The sequence below is a fragment of the Thunnus maccoyii genome, chromosome 1, assembly GCF_910596095.1.
Source record: "Thunnus maccoyii chromosome 1, fThuMac1.1, whole genome shotgun sequence".
Classification (NCBI taxonomy): Eukaryota; Metazoa; Chordata; class Actinopteri; order Scombriformes; family Scombridae; genus Thunnus; species Thunnus maccoyii.
In genome coordinates, this window is record NC_056533.1 from 17547887 (window position 1) to 17571226 (window position 23340).

The 23340-nt window shown below is 39.1% G+C and overlaps 3 protein-coding genes across 4 annotated transcripts in view; 1 reads left to right on the plus strand and 2 right to left on the minus strand.

The window, feature by feature from the left end:
- Positions 1–1108: 1108 nt before the first annotated feature.
- Positions 1109–6522, minus strand: LOC121896219. 2 transcript variants are annotated; one of them, XM_042409969.1, is made up of 5 exons: positions 6368–6522; positions 4813–5511; positions 4634–4702; positions 3225–4512; positions 1109–2884 (listed from the first exon to the last, which is right to left on the minus strand). In XM_042409969.1, exons 4-5 carry the CDS (start codon positions 4402–4404, stop codon positions 2118–2120), a joined length of 1947 nt encoding a protein of 648 aa, XP_042265903.1. In that variant the 5' UTR covers positions 4405–4512; positions 4634–4702; positions 4813–5511; positions 6368–6522; the 3' UTR covers positions 1109–2117. The 2 variants fall into 2 exon arrangements, with proteins under 2 accessions (XP_042265903.1, XP_042265911.1); XM_042409977.1 differs by having other exon boundaries at positions 6322–6522.
- A 3741-nt stretch (positions 6523–10263) lies between these two features.
- On the plus strand, positions 10264–20208 carry ddx21 (DEAD (Asp-Glu-Ala-Asp) box helicase 21). The gene is made up of 16 exons (XM_042417080.1): positions 10264–10433; positions 12520–12753; positions 12954–13094; positions 13397–13472; positions 13899–14077; positions 14184–14301; positions 14510–14695; positions 14906–15051; positions 15465–15614; positions 15900–16061; positions 16446–16565; positions 16908–16981; positions 17114–17273; positions 17492–17626; positions 18849–18893; positions 19091–20208. Exons 1-16 carry the CDS (start codon positions 10350–10352, stop codon positions 19352–19354), a joined length of 2274 nt encoding a protein of 757 aa, XP_042273014.1. The 5' UTR covers positions 10264–10349; the 3' UTR covers positions 19355–20208.
- Positions 20209–20786: 578 nt separating this feature from the next.
- The window catches only part of chs1 (chitin synthase 1), a 28498-nt gene continuing 25944 nt past the window's right edge, over positions 20787–23340 (minus strand). The window contains exon 35 of the mRNA XM_042410578.1: positions 20787–22112. Within this exon, the coding sequence (XP_042266512.1) occupies positions 22035–22112 (78 nt within the window). The 3' untranslated portion in view covers positions 20787–22034. The remainder of the gene's footprint in view (positions 22113–23340) is intronic.

Sequence of the window (23340 nt, forward strand, 5' to 3'; positions counted from 1 at the left end):
TACCAGCTTGAATTTCCACTGTTAAAAAATACAACGCACGCACAGTGACAATTCAGGAATTTTATTCACAAGTTGTTAAAACAGGGCGAAAAATGAGCTATTTTAAAAGAAGCTTGTGGTAACACAGAATATTTAAAATGGAATAAAAAAATCCTTAAAATGTCTGTTCCAATGGTGAGGGCCAATAAAAAGATAGGGGAAGGGGGATACTCAAATTCTCTGTGACACGAGGGGGAAAGAAAGTCCTGCAGCTGTCAGTTCCTCTGCTCCAGCCACACCACTTCTTCCGAGACCTTGTATACGGAGCTCCGCGGAGGCCAGTCGCGTATAGGTGGAACACAGTGACAGCCAATGAAATTGCAGCATTTTTCACGCTGTCCAAGGTGCTGAACTGCTTTCTCATGCAGCAGTTTTCACATGAAAATTTGGGACGCGGGTTCGAATCCCGGTCATGGCAATGCCTGTTATACATTATAAAAGATAAATCACTATTTAGAATCAATAAACATGAATGCTACTTTGTTGTGCACTTTTTCTTCAGTTTATCATTAGGTTGTAGTGGCAGAAAGCTAGGTGGTAATGAGCCCTGAAGTCAAAGCTAGCACATAAAGACAAAAATAGTAAAGCAAAACAAAACTTGGCCTAGTGTGGCCTAATGGCCTGGTTATATCAAATACCTGACTTACAAGTGGCTATTAAATAATATTACAGAGTTTTCTTACTCACGTTTAAATTATTATTTATTATTCATTTATCAATGAGACATGTAGACATTAATGAATTAAATATTGTTTATTAGACACTCTTGACAACTATAACAGTCATAATATTGATCAAACACATAGAACCAGTGGTGTTGAGTCATAAACAGACACACACACACAATTGAAATAAAAAATAAAATATATTATATAGCTGCAACTAAAAATTATTTTCATTATCGATTTCTGTGTTGATTATTTTCATGATGTTGATCAATGTTTCCCAAAGCCCAAGATGATGTCTTCAAATGTCTTGTTTTGTCCCAAACTAACCGTCCACACAGATATTCAGTTTACTTTCCTAGAGGACTAAAGAAACCAGAAAATATTCACATTTGAGTAGCTGAAATCAGAGAATTTAGTTGTTGTTTTTTTTAAAATGACAAAACGATTAATCAATTATCAGAATAGTTGGCAACTAACTGATGAATCTGCTAATCATTGCAACTCTACTTGAAATGGTTTGTTGAACTTATTGCCTTGTTTTAATGTATTTAGACACACTGCTTTCTTGATTTTGGCTCTATTTTCTCACCCTCGTTCTCCTCTCTCTCCAAGACAGTCCTCCTGACTGTGTTCCTGTTCCAGCTGCTGAGGACTGTTGGACTGAGGGTGTTCTCCAGAAAATATTAACATTGGAGAAGCTGGACTAAGAAAATTTGGTCTTTTTTTTCTTAAAAAAGAAAGACTCCAAATGATTAATCAATCATCAAACTAGTTTAATATAAACTATTAATAGATTAATTTAATAGTCTACACCTAATCGATTTATTGAATAACTGTTGCAGCACTAGTATAATAGAATATTAAATAGTTGCAGGTTCTGCTAGTCCTTTGACAGAGCAAAACTAACTTCTGAGGCACACAAATAATTGAAATGAGTGAGCCACCAGAGGGTCCAGCAAAGGTAACCAGATTAATTCAATATACAGAAAGATTTGAAATTGCAGAACTCGCGGTTTGAAAATAGAACACTTCCTCAATTTGACACATAAAAATAGCAGTCTTATAAAATACTAAATAGAAAAATGAGTACTTTTAAATAAGGATAAAATGAGCAAAAGATATTTACACACATGACAAAACACTCTCCCTCTCCCTGTCTCATTTTCCCTTTTCAACTTCCCATCTCTGTCTTTCCATCTCATAAAAATGAGACTCCTGGAACTCTTTCCAGGCCCTGATCTTTGTATAGTGAAAAGGCTTTTGCTGGGCATTAAATGTATTTCCCCACCACTCCAGGGAAGCCTGCATGAATATGAGGACTGTTTGGGCCCTGCTTCAGTTCCATTTTACAGAATCGACACTTTCGACCTGTGTGCCGCGATTCTGCCCTTTTTCTTTTCTGTTGTCCTCTCACCTCCACATTCTTCTTTGTGGCATCCAGTTCCCGCTGAAAGAATTCTGTCCCTGCAAAGTCATTTCAGGGTTTGTCAAACCTTCTGCACCATAAGTTTTAAAAACCTTATTGGAGCAGTAAAAGTATCTGACAGGACCTTGTTGGAAGAAGAAGTGGATGGAACCATCGTTCTCATATCTGGACTTTGGCTGGCCACAGAAAAGACACGTTTTTGTCTGTGGCTTCTTTTTTCCTGGTTGTTGTTGTGGCTGTTGCTGCCTCTCCATGATGTTTTTAACGATCTTCTCGATGGAGTCTTGGGTTAGAGGTGTGGCCAGGGTCTGAGCAGGTGGAGGTGGGTTTACTGTTGCGACAGGCATGGTAACAACTGGCACACTTGTGGTTTCACTCCCTAATGTCAGAGAGTGCCAGAGTTGCTGCCTGTCTTGGAGTTTTTCTGGGCTAGTGTTTAAAGAGGAGCTGGTGTTCATCAACTTGGCCAGGTGCTTTAAATATTGTGAAATGTGTAATTTGGTTGTTGGGTGGAGCATGCTATTTGGGTCATTACACGAGCTGTGAACGAGAGCAGCATAGTCCTTGTCCACATGCTTGAGCATGTCCTTCTGCCCACGGTGTTTGTTGAGCAGGTCGTCGATGGCCTTCTTCATGGGGGCTGACCAGCGCCTGTGGTCTAACACAAAGACTCTCCCACCAGTCTTCACAGGTCCAGTGCGAGCAGCAGTTGGTGAGGACAGCTGGGGCAGAGATGGTGGGTATGTAGTTTCTATAACAACAAAAGACAGAGTATAATAAGTCATTCTGGCCTGCATAAGTAAGAAAACTCAATTTACACACTTGTATGTGGGAAAAACCCACTTTCAAGCAGTGAAGCTAATGTTGGTCAGATAATTTTAGCTGAATTTATTGTCGCTGTCTGGTATGTTTATGTAAAAGTCTATCAAATAATACAATTTATGAGGTCCCCACATTGTCACATCTCTACGAAAAGAAATTTACAACACACTGAGATTAGGCTATTTATAAAAATAACTATGATTGAAATCCAGGCAATGATGGCAGTGATGCTTAGGTTTTTTTCACCATTTTGTCAGTCAAATGTTTACCTGGTTCTGTCTGAGGATCAGGAGCTGAACTTGGATCCACATCTGGTTTCACAGCAACATCAGCAGGAGGGCACACAGGGAACTGAAACAGCTTGGTTGGAGCCGTGGATGATGACTGAGGAAGCTCAGATGGCACAGGGGGCGGGCTGATTTGAGGAGGTGGACTTAGGGCATCTGTAGAGTCTGTCTTGCTCCTGTGCTTATCCCAGTCTAGAGGAACTGGGTGGCAATCAGGCTCAACATACTCTAGCCCAAACTTTTCACCAGTGTCTCTGCTAGAGAGATGAAAAACAGGATACTTCTCTTCCCCAAACACCCGTTCAGAGACTGCATTGAGATCTGCAATCAAAGCTGGATCAAAGACAGCTGGAAGACGAACATCTGGCTGCTTCAAGTCCACCAGCCGCTGGTAATTCCACCGTGCCACAACCGTCATCCCTTGAGCTTGAAACAGCTCTGAGGAAATGTGTGTTCCAGTCACCCATGGAGCCTGATGGAAGTGGTAACCCTCTTGCTGAGATGTGCCTCTAATGGGGATCCAAACAGGAAATTTAGCTCCTTCACCCTGCACATGGTTCAGCTGCACTGTTCCTCCATGCCTGTACAAGATCCCACCTTCCACCTGGGGATCACTAAGGCAACCTCGCAGGATGTGCACACGCTGAATCCGCCATGCCTTCAGCATGGACAGCTTAAAGAGAGGGACATCATTCGGATCTTTGGCCAGGTAGAAGAGTTGGAATACTCGCTCAACTCTCTGGACAAGCTCCTCGGGTTGTGGAATCTTAGTCCTGCAGTGCCCGCGAATGTGTTTCTTTGTCGGGTTGGCAGATTGAATTCCACAAAAGGTATAGGCGTCTTTGAGCCTCTGCAGGTCTTCCTGATCCCCCACAGAAAAGGCTGCAGACAGGAACTGGGCAAAAGAGCTGTACAGGAGATGATGCTCTGAAACACACTCACGGAGGAACTGCCTCATACAATGGAACAAGTCCAGCTTAATGGTTATGTTCGTATTGTAATGGCATCTTGATGCACACGTGTTCAGCAGGTTACCAGAAGTGGCCTCAGCAACAATGGCATCAGTTGTTCTCCAAGCGTCCCAGTTTCGATGCTCTCCTGCACAAGATTCTGCCACCTTAAATGCTGCACAGCAATCCCTGAAACAAAAAATAAAATTCATGATCCCAGAGTTGTCCGTTGATGCAGGACGTTTTTGGTTAAGAACCTCTTTCTGGTCCTGAAGTCTGTCGCCGTCTGGCAGTTGATGATGTGGGTGCAGCAGCAACAGCTGTAAGACATAAAAGAATAATAATAAAGTAGAGACTGAATATAAAATGCATTTAATAGCATGCAAGCTGAACTGTAATTTTTTTTTGGAATGACAATAAGGAAAACCAATGTTTACTCACAGCTCTGAGGTTGTTTGGAAGGTGAGATACTCAGCATCGCTGTCTCCAGCTCTTCATCTTCATCCATCACTGTGATGCAAACAGACAAGAATTATAATGTTCTAAAATATGTCTTCACTGTACATAAGCTAGTATGAATAAAATCACCACTGAAATGATTTAACTTTTCCCACACCCACCCATGGCTTCAGCAGGAGCATGTGAGGTTGGTGTCGTCAGAGGAGGGTCATAGGCTGGATGCTGCTACTTTTGCAGGTATCGCTGCAACTTGTGCATCTTAGTCCCTGGAGCACAGCCTTTCTTCAGTATAAAGGCTGCATAGCCATCATCCCTGCTGTCCCAAATCTCTCGCCAGGTGTTGCTGGCGCGAGAGCCAAAACCAACCAGCTGGTCATCCTCTGATGCTGCTGCTGCTGTCAAAACCGGCTTTTTGGAGTCATAGCTGAGGAGAGAATGGATTTCTTTAAAGCTGAGGGCATAGCTCACAAATGACAGTAGGCTGTCCTTGCTGTGTCCCTCTGCCATGAAGACTCCTGCAGCTTCTTCCTTTTCATGACTCTTGAGTAGGTAGATGGTATACCCGATGTCATTCTCAAGGAGCCAGCGGAAAGACTTCCCCTTGTACTTCCCAAACTGCAGGATGTACTCTCCAAACACCTCTGTTTTGTCTGAGGCATCCCCTCCTCTCTGACAGACCACTGTGAGAGCATTTGTTTTCACCAGCTCTTCTTTCACAGGTGCAGACTTGTCTTGTAGAGACGAGTTGTCTTTTAACAGTTTGGCTGCATCAGTAGGATCCTGGCGCAGGTATCCAAGTGGTCCTTTGCGAAATGTGACACTAATTTTCCCCGGGAAGAAAAGTAGTTTGCGCATTTTACCTGTAATGAAGAAAAGAATTTAGTCCTTTTATACATTACAGACAGGCGTTTTTATAAGAGGTGTTGATATATAGGGGCTCAATGGGGAGCAGGGATTAGGAAGTTTCTATTTCGGCCTATCTGCATTTTCTCTCTCTATTTGTCTGGGTTTCCCCTTACAGATTCCACATTCATTAAAATGTTAACATAAACGTGTGACACCTTGAAGCATGCATGATATGTAGTAAGCTGTGCACAACATGGCATAGTATGAAAAACCCTCAGAGACATGTGTGGTATGCAAATAAACAATACTGTGGTTTTACAAAAAACAGTAAAGTAAACCTGTACATTCTGATTCTGGTTTTAACTTTAAAACACTAAAACAGCGACTACATAACGTTAAATGTAAACACGACGAATTTACAAGATTTAAATGAGGCAGGTTCATTCACCGTTTATTAACGTGTAATTCTTGCATTGTGTGTAAAATAGTATCAGAGTAGCCTATATCTAACGTTAACAAGCTACTGGTACGCTTCGCCATATTTAAATGGACGTTAACGTTACGTCACACAGTAATGCTTTCGACTTCACGTTAAGTTGTCAGTTTCCAGACACCGTTAAAACAACAACACATCCAGCTAACGTGTAAATAAACCTTCTAACTGTTTGTTTAAGGTTACGTTAGCATAAGGTTATATTTAATTCTTCCGAAAGTGGCGGTGACATTAACCTGTTCGAGACAATAAACTCAAGACCTAGGACTAACTTTATAGTGGTAACGTAAACAGAGAAACCTTAGACAGAGCCAAGGCAAAATATAACTACCTGTTCGTTCACTGTTCAATTTTTCATTCAACTAAACATAATTTACCGGTTAGCAATTTCCACACAGCGTGGCACTGGTCGATGTCAGCCGTCCATCCACCATTCAAACTGGCGCTGAAAAGTGTAGTGACGTCGAAAACTCACAACCATTGTGCGGTGCAACAGCGGCGGGACGCCACCGGGGAGGCTGGAGAGAGAAGCAACCAGAGAAACAACCAGGAGACTTAGCTTGTTTGTCATTGTTGCTAATGCTATCAGACTGGTTAAGCAGCAGCCACAAAGTTCTGTTAACTAACAAACAAGATGACCAACAGTTACAAATGGACGTTATGACATGAATACTTCATCTCCATGATAGAAAGAAGAAGATGTCAGATAGCATGAGTCAGATACAGCTTCTCTCTTTTTGTCTCTTTGGTCGCTAATTTCATCTCTGATGGTTAAATATTTCTCTGTGGCTGTTGTGTGAATTTATCTCCTTAACAAGAATGCAGCAGAGTTCATATAATGTGCTGTGGGTAACGTTAGTTTGCTTGTTGAAGTTACAGTGAGCTGTCTGGACTCACTCATTCATTTGGAATTGATCCCGTTTTAAATTGAGTGGTTGTTCAGTCACCTGTTGATGTTGTGTGATTAATGAATGAGTGTGCAGGAGGTCTGGCTGCTGGCTTGTGAGAATTTCATCAGTTCGTTTTTAAGCTGAATCTATATTGAACAATAAGCTTAAAGTAACTAGAATAATAAGTGTTAACATGTCAACTTTGTAGACTATATTTTGTATGTCATGCACATAGATCAGAGTGTGTAAGTCATGTATTTGATACATGCAATAATACTTTCTGGTGTGAACGTACAATTTTAGATCTGTGAATGTTTTTAGTGTTCAATCTTTCTAGTATTCAGCACTGATCTGTACCTGTATCAGATTATAAGCTTTGTGGTACTTTATATATATCTGTATACTAAGAAAATACATAGGAAACATGTGTTAATCATGTGATATGTTGTCTGTTACTGATGAGAACATAAATCTGTTGTAACAATAGAACAATACTATAAATTTGAATTTCGCTTTGTCAGTAAAATGACACATTCTGAACCACTCCACAGCTAAAATGAGCACTTCTTTGTTTAGAAACAATATGTATATGCTAAATGTCTTTAAAGAAGCAGCCTTTTCACCACTCAGAAGTTTTTGTTTTTGAAAGCAAATTGTTTTATTGGTGTATAAAATTGCCCCCCACCCCTCCGATTTCATCAGGTAGAGACTGATATACTATGATGCAGTTTGTTGTAAGATTCCATGTTGGTTTTCCTCCTGTCCTTCCCAATGTTTTGAGTCACCAACCGCCACTGGTTTACATACTACTTTTTCCAATACCCTGGAAATAAAAGGAAGTGTGGAAATAGGTCTGTAGTTACTGGGAAGCAATGGGTCAAGGCTTGGCTTTTTCAAGAGTGACTAAATATTCCCATGCTTACAATGATCAGGCACATAGCTGGAGCTAAGGGAACTACAATAGAGAGGAAATGTGGTCCTAAGGAACTAAACATCTTTAAAGAGAGAAGTTGGAACAATTTCAAGAGAGCTAGAGGAGTGTCACATGTGGTAGACAATGGCTATGAGTTCTGCCAATTATATTGGGCTAAACTGGTTCAATAAGGAAACAGGTTCCGGAAGTCTATTTCAAGGGTATGGGAGGCAACATTATATCAGTGACTTTGTCCACAAAAATGATAAAACATTTCACAATCATTATTTGAAAAGACTGGTACAGAGGGAGGGGCAGGGTTAACCAATCTATCGATACTGCTAACAAAGTTCTGGGATTTTTTTTATTGCAATCAATCAAATTAGAGAAATATAAATAAGTTCAAGCCTGTTTCACTTTCTTATTAAAAGATGAAAGTAGTTCCGTCATGTGAATAAAACTCCTAGGGGATGAGTCAACAGTATGAATGGATTTGGTTTTAAGTGGAGCAACAACATCTAGAGTTGACAAACAGAGGTTATTAAAGGAGCAGGCTAAGTCATTAGTCTGGGCAGGGAAAGTCACATCCTTATTTACTTAAGGTCTCCAAAGACAGAGGCAAATTTGTCTGCAGTGTGGCTGCTGAGATTGTGAGAACAGGTTGTGCATTTGATGGATTGGGTGTTAGCACTGAAGACAACATAAACAATACATTTGGAGTCAGACACGAAAATTTCATCGATGCATAGGATATTAAGATTCAGACCTAAAGTAAAAACCAGATCAAGTGTGTGACCATGGTTATAGGTTGGCCCTGATACATGTTGCATTAAATTTAAGGAGTTAAACTTTTTAAAGACTTTTCCAAGGACTTTTCTGATTAGCTAGAGCTTCATGTATCCAACTCTGCAGCCTACCACTGGATGCACAGTGACTGAAACACCTCTCTGCCGTGTGTGTCCACTACATGGCCTCAGCTAGTCTGATACTGGATTCATCTTCCTGAGAAGCAGTGAACCAAACTGTTTCACTGAACCTACTGCAACGGTCCTCATCTGGCTGTCTCCAGGAAGTTCCTCATCACCATGGAAACAATAGGAAAACCATCTACCATGCTTCTGTCTCAGAGTTGATGCAAGAGCTATTCAAAAATTTAATTTTTATTGGCTGTAGTTAGAGTTTTGGCCTTTTCCTCCTAATTAATTAATTGTTAATTAATTAATTAATCGCTTGAGGTTGTGCCCCTATAATTTTATGAGTGCATGATATTAATTTCAAGTGTAGTGTTATTGCTACATTTGCACAAGCATAATTTTCTGCTTATGATAAAAGCATTATATTTGTCTAGCTGTCTGCCAACCTGCCTGTTTGTATGTCTGTTCTATATTATTGTTTTACAATGTGTTTATTTAGTTTTTAATCAAAAAGTTCATACATTTATCCATCAAGCGTGTCCTTTTAGTAAACTGGCAGCGACAACAACAAACAACAACAACAAATTGATATCTGTGTGGCTAGATAGGCCTACTACTAGAGGTAAGTGAGTAAGTTTGTTTGTTTGTTTGTTTGTTTTTTACTTTTTACAGTCAGATTGAAATGTATTTTGTAAAACAACAAGTTGCCAGTTCACTTCGATTCACATAGTCTGTTTAATTAAGTGTAAAGATCATCACTGGAATTCCACCTGTAGACTGGTACTTACTCTAAAATGTGAAGGAGAAAGCCCTCCAGAGCAGGTCGCAGTGCGCCATCTGTCGGACATTTATTATCATTACAGTTTTAAATTTCACTGCAGATGTGTGATATCTGCTATGATTCAACCATTTCTGCTGTTGGTTAATCAACAAAGTGAATGGAATATTTTTTTAGGCTTATTTGGTTGAAATTTCAGCAGTTTTTCTGTAGGGCAAATGCAATTTTATTTTTTTAACCCCTTTCAACAACAAGGTTATTAAGAGTGATTTACATAAAACATTACAGAAAGACACATTTACATAGAATTTAAAAGAATCAAATAGAAAATAAAAATAAGCTAAAACTGGACATGAAAGACTCTTAATTTGTCACGCACAATCCTTATTTATTACAATAATTATTCTCATGAGAGGATTAGAGATTAAGTATTATTAATTCAGTCAGTTCGTTCATGCATTCATTCATTCAACCTTTATTTAAATCTCCAGGAATCATTGACGACATGCCTTCATTTTCAGTGATACAATTGAGTAAAATGACTACAATTAAAACAATATATACAAACAAAAACAAACACAGTTTAAAACAGTTACATTCAAGAGCGGAAGAATAAGTCTTTGTCAATTTAAATGAAATAATTTTATCGTACAAAATACCGTGCCTTTAGTAGAATTACACAGTAATGTATGTTGCACTGTAGCATCTCCAGGTAATCAGCTGTGCTCTGTAATCTATAACTTCTATTTCTATGTCTGGCTCGTGAACTCGCTTTCTCGCGCACCCTGGCGCGCTCCTTTTTATCCGCGTGCCCGTGGGGTTTGCCTGTGTGTCCACGCTGAGGGATTCCAACAAGGGAGAGAAATGCCGTCAAAAATCATCTTTGACACCGAGGATCAAGACATGGACGAAGTTGTGGACACGGTCGCGGAGGCTAAAGCCCTGAAGGTGAGCAGACTTTTGTTTTATCGCCATGGAAACGCTCCTAAATCCAAGTTGTCTCGACATGTGGCTGGACAAGCTAATCTGACACTTAGCAAGCTAACGTGAGCTCGCTCTGTGTCGTGACACTGGTAAAGTTAGAGAAATGTCACCAGCGCAGTGTTATTAACAACCATATGAAGACAGAAAGTGAATATGTTTAAGTCGTGTTAGTTAAACGTTGTTAACGTAGCCATTTAGTCCAGCATTTAAAGCATATACAGTCTCTGGTATAGCAGGGACGTCACATGGCGAGCCCACGTGTTACTGAGCTGATCTGTAAACAATGCGGATGTGTGGTTTGCCAACGTGAAAGCCCTAAAAACGACTGTACACACACACGTGTACGTCTGCGCTGTGGACGCAGCTTGATGACGTGATGTACAGCTGGTAGACAAAACACTACACTCACTTTTTTATTACTATGGGAAAATGTGTGTGTAATGTAAATATAATGTGTTTGGATTCACTGGATATGACAGAAATCTCTGTTCGCCCTTCTGTTTGATTTAAGGGGTTGTATTTCTAACATTAACAGAGGAACAAAGTAAAACATGCAGTGAAATGAAGGGGATGCTTAGTTACTGTGCAGGAATATCCAAGAGATCAACAATAAAATAAGTAAATGGATAAAGTAAGATAGAATAGAGTCAGGTAAAAGAAAAAATATTACTAGTGCAAGATGAAACTATATCAATATATACACTAATCTTAAAGTTAATGTTTAATAAATTGTTAATGATAATGTTGATGGTTAATTTGTTTATATTTTATATTAACAAATCCAAATTTTTAAGCAAAAAGTCAAACTTTTCAGAGCTGACTGTCCACATCAAACAATACATTTCTTCAATATCTGAATGTACAAACGAAAAAAGCTGTTAAAAGCTAAACTATTTATTTATTTTGAATTAATTAATTAAAACAACTTTTAGTCCCCCTAGCGTGTTTGTGATTGTAGATTCAAGTTGTACACACAAGGCTCTGTAAACTTTCTGTATGCTTAAACAATCTGTTCATAACAGTTAAAACAATGGAACCCCATCAGGGCTGCTACAAATGATTATTTTTTATTGTTGATTAATGTGTTAGTATTTTTGACAGAAAAATCCCACCTCACGGTCAACTCAATGTCAAATTATTTCAAAGGTCAAGAATGAACGTTAATGTTTGATATATACTTTTATTAATTGCGTAGACCTACTCTATAAAATGCTGAGTCATGAAAAATGCCTGTCATAGGTTCTTAAAGTCAAAATAAGTTTTCAAATAAGTTTTTTTTAGCAATTGTCCAGGAAGTCTAAATGGTTTTGATTAATTAATTATAAAAATTGTTGTTAATAGGATTCTCTCGATAGATGAGTCTTAAATATAAATAGAAGGTTGTGTTTCTCTCGCAAATTAAATACAATATGCTCTCATCTTCAAACACTGTGAGATTAATATATAATCTAATACAGTTCAATATCAAAAGTGTTAAGAACTTGAAAATAGAAATAGGGCTGTAATTAACAAATTTTATTAACAATTCATTTGCTGATTATTTCCTTGATTAACCAACTAATCATTTGGTCTATAAATCGGCAGAAAAATGCCCATCACTATATGCTCGAGCACAGTGTGATATCTTTAAATGTCTTGTTTTGTCTGAGCAATAGTCCAAAACCCAGACACACATTCAATTTACCAGACAGAGAAAAGCACCAAATTCTCACATTTGAGAACCCAGAAACATCAAATAATAGCTTTTTGCTTGAAAATTAAATAGTTGTAGATTCAGAAATGTTTAACTTACAACTGCTTTATGTCAAATAGTTTGTACAAAATAGCATATGTATTTAGTTACCAAAATTTACAGGCTACCCAGTTCTGTCAGTGTTTCAATGAGTTGTCATATTGAGTTTTAGTCATATCAGTCAGTCGTAATTATAATATGTAAGAACCTAAAATTATTATTCAAAAGCAAATACAAAAACAATTTCAAAACAAAACAAATTCAGTTTATCTGAAACCTCTTTGCTTTTTTTTTTTTTTTTTTTTTTAAAACGTGAAGAACAAGACCAAGGAGGGCAAGAAACTGAAGAAGAAAAAGCAGCTGGAGGATCAGGAAGAGACGGAGGAGCCAGACTGTGAACCTCCAGCACCAAAGAAGAAAAAGAAAAAAGACAAGCTGGTAGTGGACCAAGAGAATGGCGACATGGATGAAACTACAGACATGAACGGCAACAGTAATGGTGTTGAAACACCAAAGAAGAAGATTAAGAAGAACACTGAAGCAGACACAGAGGTCAGTATTGTGAGGGAGAATTGCAGTAATCGCTAGTAATATGTAGCTACAAGTTGGGTAGATTTCCTTACAAAGTCATAGTCTTTGAACTAAATGGACAACAGAATATATTTATTATCCAACCAGTTGTTTTGGGGGACACTAGATAATCTTCATCATGTATAACACTGTTGTTACTTATCTTTTCTCTTGGGGTTTAGAAAAAGAAGAAGAAGCAAAAGAAAGCAGTTGCTGAGGCGGAAACCAACGGACATTCCAACCCAAACACCCCTGTTCAGACCCCCATCCAGACACCGTCCCAGTCGAGTGACGACTCGGCCAGTGACGGTGAAAAAGAACCGGTAAGCCTTGCAGAGGGGTTTTTATAGATGACGATGACTTTTGTGGGAGTTGTCTCCCACTAGTTGTTGAGGCGTGAGTGCTGTTGGATAATCCTTCTTTCTAGCTGTTATATTATGGTACATGATATTGTGGTATTCTATTATCTGTGGTATTTAATTTAACTTGCTGATTGTGTTCCTATTGCATTGATCTTGACTTTTCATACTTTATTTTGATGTTTACATGTTGTTTTCTTTTAATAGACACTCTTCGAAGTAAGCTGTAGAGTAAGATTACAGTCAGACTCTGTTTATTTGTTTAGGAGGAGACGCCTGAGCAGAGAGAAGGAGCCTTTTCCAACTTCAGAATCTCCCAAGTCACTATTGAGAAACTAAAAGGTAAACATCGTTTTTCATTTTTTCTGCCTTAATTTTCATTATACTGTTTGAAGGAACAAAGCTGGAGACCGTGTGCTGTAACATAAACATGTTATACTGTGTACATGCTGAACTTTACTTTATAACATATTTATTTTGTCTGAACAACTTGCTATCGAGAAGTTATCGGACAGTACGTTGTCTATTCTTTTATATCATGAAAATCTGACAATTGGTGATAACCATTATGGACTGAAATAAGTGCATTAATTCATGTTTTTTTTTTTTTTTTTTACTGGAAATGTACTTCAGAGTGTTATCAGTGGGCTTTGCAGTTGCTCAGCTGCTTTGGGGTGCGCTAAATAACAAATCGTGATCGTCTGTCTTTCTCCTCGTCCTGTTGTCCCACTTTTTTCCCCTCCTCATTCTCTGCCTCTTCTCTCTCAGCTCGGGGAGTCTCTTACCTGTTTGACATTCAGGTGAAGACATTTAATCATGTGTATGATGGAGAAGACGTTCTTGCCCAAGCCCGAACAGGAACAGGAAAGACTTTCTCCTTCGCCATCCCGTTGGTGGAGAAGCTCCAGAAGGAGTCGGTGGAAAATAAAAGAGGCCGGCCTCCTAAGGTGAACATGCATTAGTTACCTTTTCCTGGCTGTATATCAGTTACAGACCCCGTTACTTTCTGAGTATGTTGGTGTATGTCTAAGTCTCTTATCTGTCTGTCTGTAGGTCTTGGTTTTAGCTCCCACCAGAGAGTTGGCTATTCAGGTCTCTAAGGATTTCAAAGACATCTCCAAGAGAGTCTCTATCGCCTGTTTCTATGGAGGCAGCTCATACAACCCACAGAGTACGTCTTACGCAAACACGCATGCACACAAACTTGGCTTTAATTCTGTATAAAGTCGGTGTAAAGAACTAGATAAGAATGCATAATAGGATCTTGTAAATGCAAGCTCATATTGTCTTTAATATGCCTTTTGTCTGTATTGTGTATTTTGACTATATTTTTACAACATACGTAATAAATCAATAATAACTCCTCTACACTTGTCTAGTCGACGCTATCCGCAATGGTATCGATGTTTTGGTTGGAACCCCCGGTCGCATCAAAGACCACCTCCAGAACAATAAACTGGACCTCTCTAAAGTGAAACACGTCGTTCTGGATGAAGTCGACCAAATGCTGGACATGGGATTTGCAGAACAGGTTGAAGAAATTTTGGCTTCATCGTATAACAAAGGTAAAGAACACATCTTTGTCTTGTGTCCTGTGTGTGTTCATATTTGTGTTTATGGGGCAGTGTGTAACCATTTTTTGGAGTGTGTGTTTTATGTGACGTGATAAATACTAGTTGAACTTGATTAGAGTGATGGATGTGAGAATCTGATGGGTTTTTTTCCCCCCACAATTACATCAATGTGTGTCTGTGTGTCTGTGTTTTCCTCTCCAGACAGCGACTCCAACCCACAGACTCTGCTGTTTTCGGCCACCTGCCCCCCCTGGGTCTACGAGGTGGCCAAGAAATACATGAGACCAGAGTGTAAACATGTTGACCTGATTGGCAAGAAAACACAGAAAGCTGCGACAACTGTGGAAGTAAGTGTGTGTGTGTGTGTGTGTGTGTGTGTGTGTGTGTGTGTGAGAGTGAGAGAGAGAGAGAGAAGCAGTGTTGGGCATGTGATGGGTGCAATTTGACAAGTGTTAAGACAACCTTAGTTCTTAGGCACTTGGATCTCTCAAAGTCGCCTGTAAGCAGGGATGGTTAAAGTGATGGAGACTTTAAAATAAGGTCACATATATCTCCATCAGGAAAGCCCAGTAAGTTCATTTGCTGTAAAAAATTGCTGTATTTATCATCATCAGCACCAGTGGAACTATAATGAAGTAGACGTTGAAGTCTGCCGGCAGGATTAATGAAAACATCTCTCCTCTAAACCCCCCTGTTTTACCTCCACCTCTCTCTTTCTCTGTTCATCTATCTCTCTCTGTCTCCGTCCTGTCTTCTGTAGCATCTGGCCATAGCTTGCCACTGGTCACAGCGTGCGGCGGTGATAGGAGACGTGATCCAGGTTTACAGCGGCAGCCACGGCAGAACCATTGTCTTCTGTGAGACCAAGAAAGAGGCCAACGAACTCTCCATGAATGCATCCATTAAACAGGTACAACATGTGCACGTTTACTTTGTAAAACAGTCGACTGAAATCCACAAAACGTCACATAATTTCATAACAAGAATCATGTGATCTGCTCGCATTTTCAATTTTTTGATGCAGAAAATCAAAATTTAGTTTCTCTGGGATAATGCTGTCAAAATGGAAAGAAACAGCTATGATGAAACAAGCTAGTTCTTTAAAATACTTTGAGTTTAAGAATTGTCACATCCACATTTTCTTGTGTTAATTTCTTATTGGTTTGTTCGCTTGTTTATCATCTGACCGTTTCAGAGTTGCCAGTCCCTCCATGGTGATATCCCTCAGAAACAGAGAGAAATGACACTGAAGGGATTCAGGAATGGTACATTTGAGGTTCTGGTTGCCACCAACGTTGCAGCCCGTGGGTTAGATATCCCTGAAGTTGACCTGGTGGTCCAGTGTTCTCCACCCAAGGTGAGATTTGTTGCCAGACTATGTTCTGACTTTTTTTAATTTTTTGGACATGCTAGATGTTATATTTCATATTTCTAAATACATTCTGAAATTAGGATTCAGATCTAAACCACATACAACAGTACGTTTAAAAGTGATTATCATTTGCTCCTTTTTTTAGATTGAGCATTCTTAAAAAGGTGTAGAGCTTCATGAAAAGAAGAAAATGGTTAATGATGCTTATGTAGACTGGTTGATCCTTTAAAAGGAAGAATCAACTCGCAATAGATTGTTAATTGTAGGCATTTTATTAACTCTGTGTCATAAATTATAAACCATAAATTCCTGTCTGCTTTACAATATCTGAACCACCTTTATTTTCTCTTCATCTGTGCTTGTTGTCAGGATGTGGAGTCATACATCCATCGTTCAGGTCGTACGGGCCGTGCAGGCAGGACTGGAGTCTGCATCTGTTTCTACCAGAGGAAAGAAGAGGAGCAGCTGCGCTACGTAGAAAACAAAGCTGTAAGTGCTCTTTTAAAAATTTGTCTGAGGAGGAAAATTCAGAAAGGCAAACAAGAGGGTCAAGTTTAGTTTTTGGAGCAGCAATGCTAAAATTAAAACACAAAACTTCCAGTCATCTGTGCTTAGCGTGACGTGGAAATAGACAAGAAGACTGAAGATAAGAGAAGGAGAGACTGAAAGTAGTACAAAACAGAGAAGTAGAGGAGTGAGAGTGTTTCATCAAAGAGAGCTGAGTTGAAGGAGATAATGTTCTTTGACATTCTTTGCAGTCTCTGTGACTCTACCACCGGTGTTTCAATATTGATTATCAATTGAAAAACAATTTATTTGCTGTTAATGCAGGGCATCACATTCAGACGAGTCGGCGTTCCCACCGCCAATGATATCATCAAGTCATCAAGCAAGGACGCTGTCAGGTCGGTCATTCCAGTGACATTCTGCATGTAGAAATCAACATGAGAGTGTTTTTTATTTTTTTATTAATATATATGTGTGTGTGTGTGTGTGTGTGTACAGTTGTCATGATTTTATTTCTTTCTTGTATCCAGGTTCCTGGACTCTGTTCCAGTCACAGCTATCGGATACTTCAGACAGTCTGCAGAGAAGCTGATTGAAGAGAGAGGAGCAGTTGATGCACTAGCTGCTGCTCTTGCACATATTTCTGGAGCCACAAGTCTAGAGCAGAGGTCACTGCTCAACTCTGATGCTGTAAGTGACATACGTACATCATGTATAATTACAAGAACAGCAAGATTATTCAAACTGCAGCAGCCCTTGGATGCACATACACCCAAATGACATGTTTTATGCACTCAGAATGTAGTTATTGTCCTCATTTAGTTTCCTTCATGACTTTGTTTTGCTTTTAAGTGCTGTATAACACTAATTCCACCTAACATATTGTTTCTGTTGTTTTTTTTCTCCAGGGTTACACGACTCTGCAGCTGGTGTGTTCTCAAGAAATGCATAATCTTGGTTACGCCTGGAGAACCCTCAAAGAACAGCTGGGAGAAGAGATTGAGAGCCACATTCATAGAATGACCTTCCTCAAAGGCAAAACAGTATGTACACACACAAACATGTACTTTTCTTGATTTTTCAAGTCTAGATTGCATTGTATTTTATTATTTGGCCATTAGGAACTTCTTAGGTTCAGCTTGTCACATTCTACTGTCAAGGTTTAAGGAGCGGGGTCTTACTACTGCATATGTTAAAGAAGTTGTATAAGTCACAAGAGAGAGCTGCACTTGTGTTTGTTTGGGGGTGAAGACTACACTTTTGTTTAAAAAAAAAAAAAAAAAAAAAAAAATTATGTGTGTGGAGTTGGTGAGAAGTGAGATTAGCAGACCTCTGTAGACCGCTCCTGATCCCTGCCTGAGGCTAGCAGCTTTAGGCTACATTAGCTGCTACTAGCGTAACATCCCAAATCTCTGACTGAACTGTCAGTGGCCGAGTTGCGTTGTGGGTAATGTAAGTGCCAGGTTTTGCTAAGGAAGAAGAATGCAAGGAACAAAAAAGACAATATCTCTGGTTCTGCATACTTTTTTTGCCATGTGGCAATGTTATAGAATTGTGATGGTAAGTTAGTGGAGTACACCTTTTTAAGAAGAGGATTTGGAGTAATTTCTCCTCTAGAAAGAGAATATTTGATTGTGTGTATACAGTTTTAAAGTGAGAGCATGGATGTAGGCACAAATAATTGGGCCCAAATGATAACCAATGAGTGTTGTTGTTAGATGCCACCTGAATTAGTTGTCTTTCCAAACAAAGACCCCCAGAGTGCCACATAAACAATGATGATAGAGTTGGCAAATGGAGAAGTAAATGGGAAAGCCACTGTAAATCAAAATGCAAATTAAGAAAGGAGTCCTTGTAATTTCTTCCTTAAAACACTGTTGTATGTGAATACAAAGGGCTTAAAGTTCTCAGGCACCGTGCCTGATTTCAGGCATAGAGCAGTTTTAAATTCATTTAATACTTAATTCAAAAAATTGTGCATATTTCCTCCTGGACAACTTTTCAGGCTCACAAATCTTTTCTCGCTTTAATCCCTGGAGTACAGCTACTACAGCCACACTAGTCAAAGTACACAACTAATTATTCACAGCAAGTGAACAGCAAAACATCTGTTAGCAAGAAGTAAATGGGTGAAATCTTTGTTTAGGTGTGACCGTGCCTGTTGTGGCTCTTTCTCTCATAGCACAGCAGGCACATAGATACTCTTTTCAAAGGCAGAGTTAGACCGAAACACTCACCATCTCACCCTTACTATGTTTCCAACAGGGAGTTTGCTTTGATGTCCCAGTTGACAAAATCAAGGAGATTCAGGTAAGAAGAACAGCAAAGACTCCAATCTATTCAAGATGTGTGGTGAACTTTGTTTGGATAATTTAAAGTGTCTCCAAGCTAAAAATGTGTGAAAAAGAATAATCCAAAATAAAATATTGATATTTTGACTGGTTGAAGTTGGCAGACTGTGGCAGCCCTGCTAACGATCCCTCTCACACCACTTGATCATTCAACAGGAGAGTTGGACAGACGGTCGCCGTTGGCAACTGACCGTAGCCACAGAGCTCCCAGAGCTGGAGGAGAAGCAGATGAGTAATCGTGGCGACAGAGGCTTCGGTGGCGGTTACCGCGGTGACAGAGGAGGAGGGTTCAGAGGTGGAAGAGGCCGGAATTTCGGGGGAAACGGTGGCCGTGGTAACGGGTTCCGGAGCGGTGGTGGTGGCTATGGCAACAACAGAGGGGGACACAAACGCAGCTTCAGTCAAGCTTTTGATTACTGAAGTGCCAACCTGTGGACTGATAAGACTGGCTGTCACTCCTCTGGGCTGACAGGGGTTTTTATTGGCTGTCAGTGAGAGGGATATCGATGTATGGCTGGTGGAAATCTCCATGAATTGTAAGCTGTCTTGTATACGGTGCATTAAATTACCATTGTTGGCTTTCCAAATATAACATAAACAAAACATTATTTCTGAGGAATCAATTATACTTCCAAGTAGCCATTTCCTAAGAGTTTAAGATCAGATTCTCTGTGTACAATACCACTGGCAGCCATTTTGTAATGCTTGATATGTGCTTCTTCTAGGCGATGCATTAACTGAAACTCATGAAATGACATGTTCTTAACAGCTGAATTTTCACTATACAAATTATTACATTATTCATTTTCCATGTCTTAAAGGGCATAGAATCAAAAACATGGGCTAATTAACCTCTGGTAAAAGTGAAGCTGTATGTAATGGAATACGTTATCCACTGAGTTTTAGGTAATGTGTTGCTCTTTTTTTTTAATACTGGGTGTTTGGGGAACAGTGGCAGCAAGCAGACCAAAGCCTTTGTTCAAAATACAACTGACAAAACAACAAGTGAACATGCTGTTAGTTACGTGACTACACTAGACAGCCCAGTCAGTGTGTAGGTGTACTGCACACACTGTCATGTGGGAGTGTGATGGAAATGGCATCGACCTTTACACTTGTGCTTAGTGTCAGTTTGCTGCCTTACCTCAGCTAAAACCTTTGTCCCCAAAAATATATTGGATGATTGCTTTGCAATTGCCTCTATTTAATTACTGTGTCTATTGCTCTCATTCATTTGAATGAATTGACTTGTCCATTAAAAAAAGGTCAACTCAGCCAAGGTGTGTTTATTTTTGAAAGGGGTGTTAAGCACATTTACCTGTACAAAACGTTATGGATTTTAATCTTACTGCCTCAACTTGATATTTATTTTTTTTTAGCTTTAGCTGACCTTTAAGAAGAGGCAGTCATAAATGAATGAATAGATCACTGAACACATACTCAATCCATAAAGTTTTAGGTTGTAATGTTAGGAGCACAAAGAGAGTGCACCATCTGTGTACTGAATGAAGAGCGACTACTGCACCAAACACATCATGCCACCCTACAAAAAACTATAGGATCACTAAATCACTGAACAAAAACTTAATATCAATGGTAAATATGATGCTGGTTGCCTCCATCCCATTAATTGACCTGTTAGTAGTATACAATGGTTAAGTCAAGACCAGAAAAATCAGATAGTTACATAAAAAAAAAGAATGGATGTGTGGTGCATACTGTCGCTGCAGTTTTTATACATACATGCCTTTATGACATAATATGTAGGTTTTTTTTTTTTAACAAGGCACACAGATTGTCCATTTATTATAAATTTATTTTAATAAATTCATTAGTTTTCTTGACAGTTAAAAGAAAAAGGAAAATACAAGACAAATTCTCCCCATTTGTAAAGTGCAATATTAAACATAATTATACGGATAAAATCTTGACCAAAACCTTTAACAGCAACGCTATGAACTTCATCATAAGATTATCAGAAAAGTGCCAAATATATAAAGTTTAACAATACAATGTTCAAAATATGACTTGTATTTAATATGCAAATATAGCATTTAAATCCATCGGAAGGATGGGCTTTGTAGATCCCTGAGAGCAGTAAGTATCAACAAGGAGTTGAAATATACATTTTCTTAAACAAATGAAAATGTTCTGGATCCAGCACATTAATGTAATTTATAAGAAAAACTGATTGTGACACAGACATGTACTCGAAAAGAACAATCACTAGATTACACTGATTTTTCTATAAACTTTCTGACAGTTATGTGAATTGTATCTTCTCTGAGTCATCACTGATTGAAATTATTGAGCTTTTAATGTATTTTGTTTTAAGCTCCTCTAAATAATCGACAGTGGGATGTAGCATAAAATCACAGATTGTCCTCTTGCCAGAATGGAGTGAAAAGGTTTTGTACTTGAAACCAGCAACAGTTTTCCTGGCTGAACCTGAATCTGCTACTGCCTCTGTCAGTCATAGGCCGAGTGTTTGACTGTCATGTTCAAGTCAAGGCAGCTGCATTTACATCTCTGAGGGTTTAACAATCTGCACATCCTACAACATCCTCTATCCATATAAATGAGATTAGAATAAAAACAACATTAGTAAAACAAAGTGAAACAGTCTTAAGGGGAAGTACATGCAAATAAATAATTGATGTGTTTTTTCATTAAATCACTCCTACCTGAGATCACGTTCAGAAAAAAACTCAGCTCACATCTTAATAATTCATCATTTTTGATTTGTCAGACAAAGTTTCTTAGATCTCTTACAACTGATTTCCCTTGTGCCATTTGGCCTCCCCAGCTATATAACACTCAGTCCTCGCTAATGTGGCAAAACATCTGCTGCAGAATAACTAAAGATTTTATGGTTTCCTTTGAACTCAAGATTAAGACATTGTCAAAGACTGTCTGACAGGCTGCCATCATTAAAATACATTTAGTGTGATTTAGAAAAAGAATTATTTGATGGTCATTTGCAAATCCTTGGTGAATGAAATAGCCCTGAGGTGGTAAACAATCTACTGGATGGTTGCCGCTGGTGATGTCAATGCGTGCTTGCTGTTGGGTTTCATTGGTTGTAACTGGTTGTTACAGATTACAGGTCTTCACTGGTAATGGAAAGTCCCCTGGCGGCGGGGTTCCCCAGAGTTAAGCCCTCATCATCATCGTCATCCTAGACAACAGATAGGGGCACACACACACAGAAAATGATCTCATGGGCTGCATTGACAAGAAAATAAACACACTGTCCCTGACTACATTGTCAATAGAATGAGGATGTGTGTAGCTTTATGAGTTAATTGTTCTCTGGCCATCTTCGTTGCATATAGTTTTTGTTCTAAGCAACACACATTTAGATTACTGAAATACAAAATAAAACACAGAGTCAGACCCTTTTGAAAAGCTGCTTAGTGACAGAAGATTTGAGCTATGTTAAATATACAACTACAGCTTGGCTACAGCGACAAATGTTATCTTAATGTCTTAACTATACCCAGGTTATTAAAAAATACACCCACCAAGCACTTTATTAGGAACACCTGTGCAATTTATTGCAATCCAATACAGCTCTGCCATAAATTCAACTTTTACAAAGTTTATACATATTCAGTTTTTGTTGACATTGTCAAAAAGGTGATAATTCTACTTTATATTTATTATTGAAGTCCTAGTGGGCGGAGGTGGTGTACTGGAGCGCATTATACGCAAAGTGTTCCTAATATTTTGTTTTTTTCTATCTATCTATCTATCTATCTATCTATCTATCTTAGTGAAACAGCGCCCTCTAGAGTGCAACATGTATTAAGTAAACGTCAATCAACTTGAGGGTTTTAATTGCGCAGGTAACGTTAAACGGTAAGTTCAAAGTTAAAGTTGGCGTCTCTTGATGAGTTAAACTTCACGCTAAGTGTGTGCATAGTGAAGAGTCTGGTTTGAAAGAACCGTAAAGAGAAACCACTGCGGCTTTTTTCAACACAAATTAAACCTTACATAGCTACAAACGTCATTCCGGTCATGCTAATGATGCCGTGGTTTTGCGGGACTTCCTAGCTAACGTTAGCCGTTGAAAATGACTGAGGGGAGAAACTTATGGGAGGCCGAGCGACCCCCCCAAAAAACTGGACTTGTTCCTGGGTAGAAGAAGAAGACGAAGTGAGCACAGCACAGGCAGGACATTAGCTCACTTCTAATACAGGTGAGTGAGTCAAACACACCCCTCCTCTGTTTGCCTACTCTTTGGCTTTCATGGTGGCAAGTGGCCAGCCGTGTCTGTCTAACATAAACTTTACTGTATACTCAGCCGTTGTTGTTGTTGTGGTTATATTTCTTGTAATAGGTAAACTATAATGAGCCATGTTTGAGTGTTTGTGTGAAATTATAGTCAGGGATAGTCGAGTTTG

Excerpts from the sequence above, each read along its gene's own strand:
- LOC121896219 (XM_042409969.1), bottom strand. The coding sequence starts at position 4,404 with ATGAATTTTATTTTTTGTTTCAGGGATTGCTGTGCAGCATTTAAGGTG. Across the intron at positions 2,885-3,224 it reads TGATCCTCAGACAGAACCAG|AAACTACATACCCACCATCT; the intron begins GTAAACATTTGA and ends TTGTTGTTATAG.
- ddx21 (XM_042417080.1), top strand. The coding sequence starts at position 10,350 with ATGCCGTCAAAAATCATCTTTGACACCGAGGATCAAGACATGGACGAA. Across the intron at positions 15,052-15,464 it reads AAGCTGCGACAACTGTGGAA|CATCTGGCCATAGCTTGCCA; the intron begins GTAAGTGTGTGT and ends TGTCTTCTGTAG. Across the intron at positions 15,615-15,899 it reads TGAATGCATCCATTAAACAG|AGTTGCCAGTCCCTCCATGG; the intron begins GTACAACATGTG and ends TGACCGTTTCAG.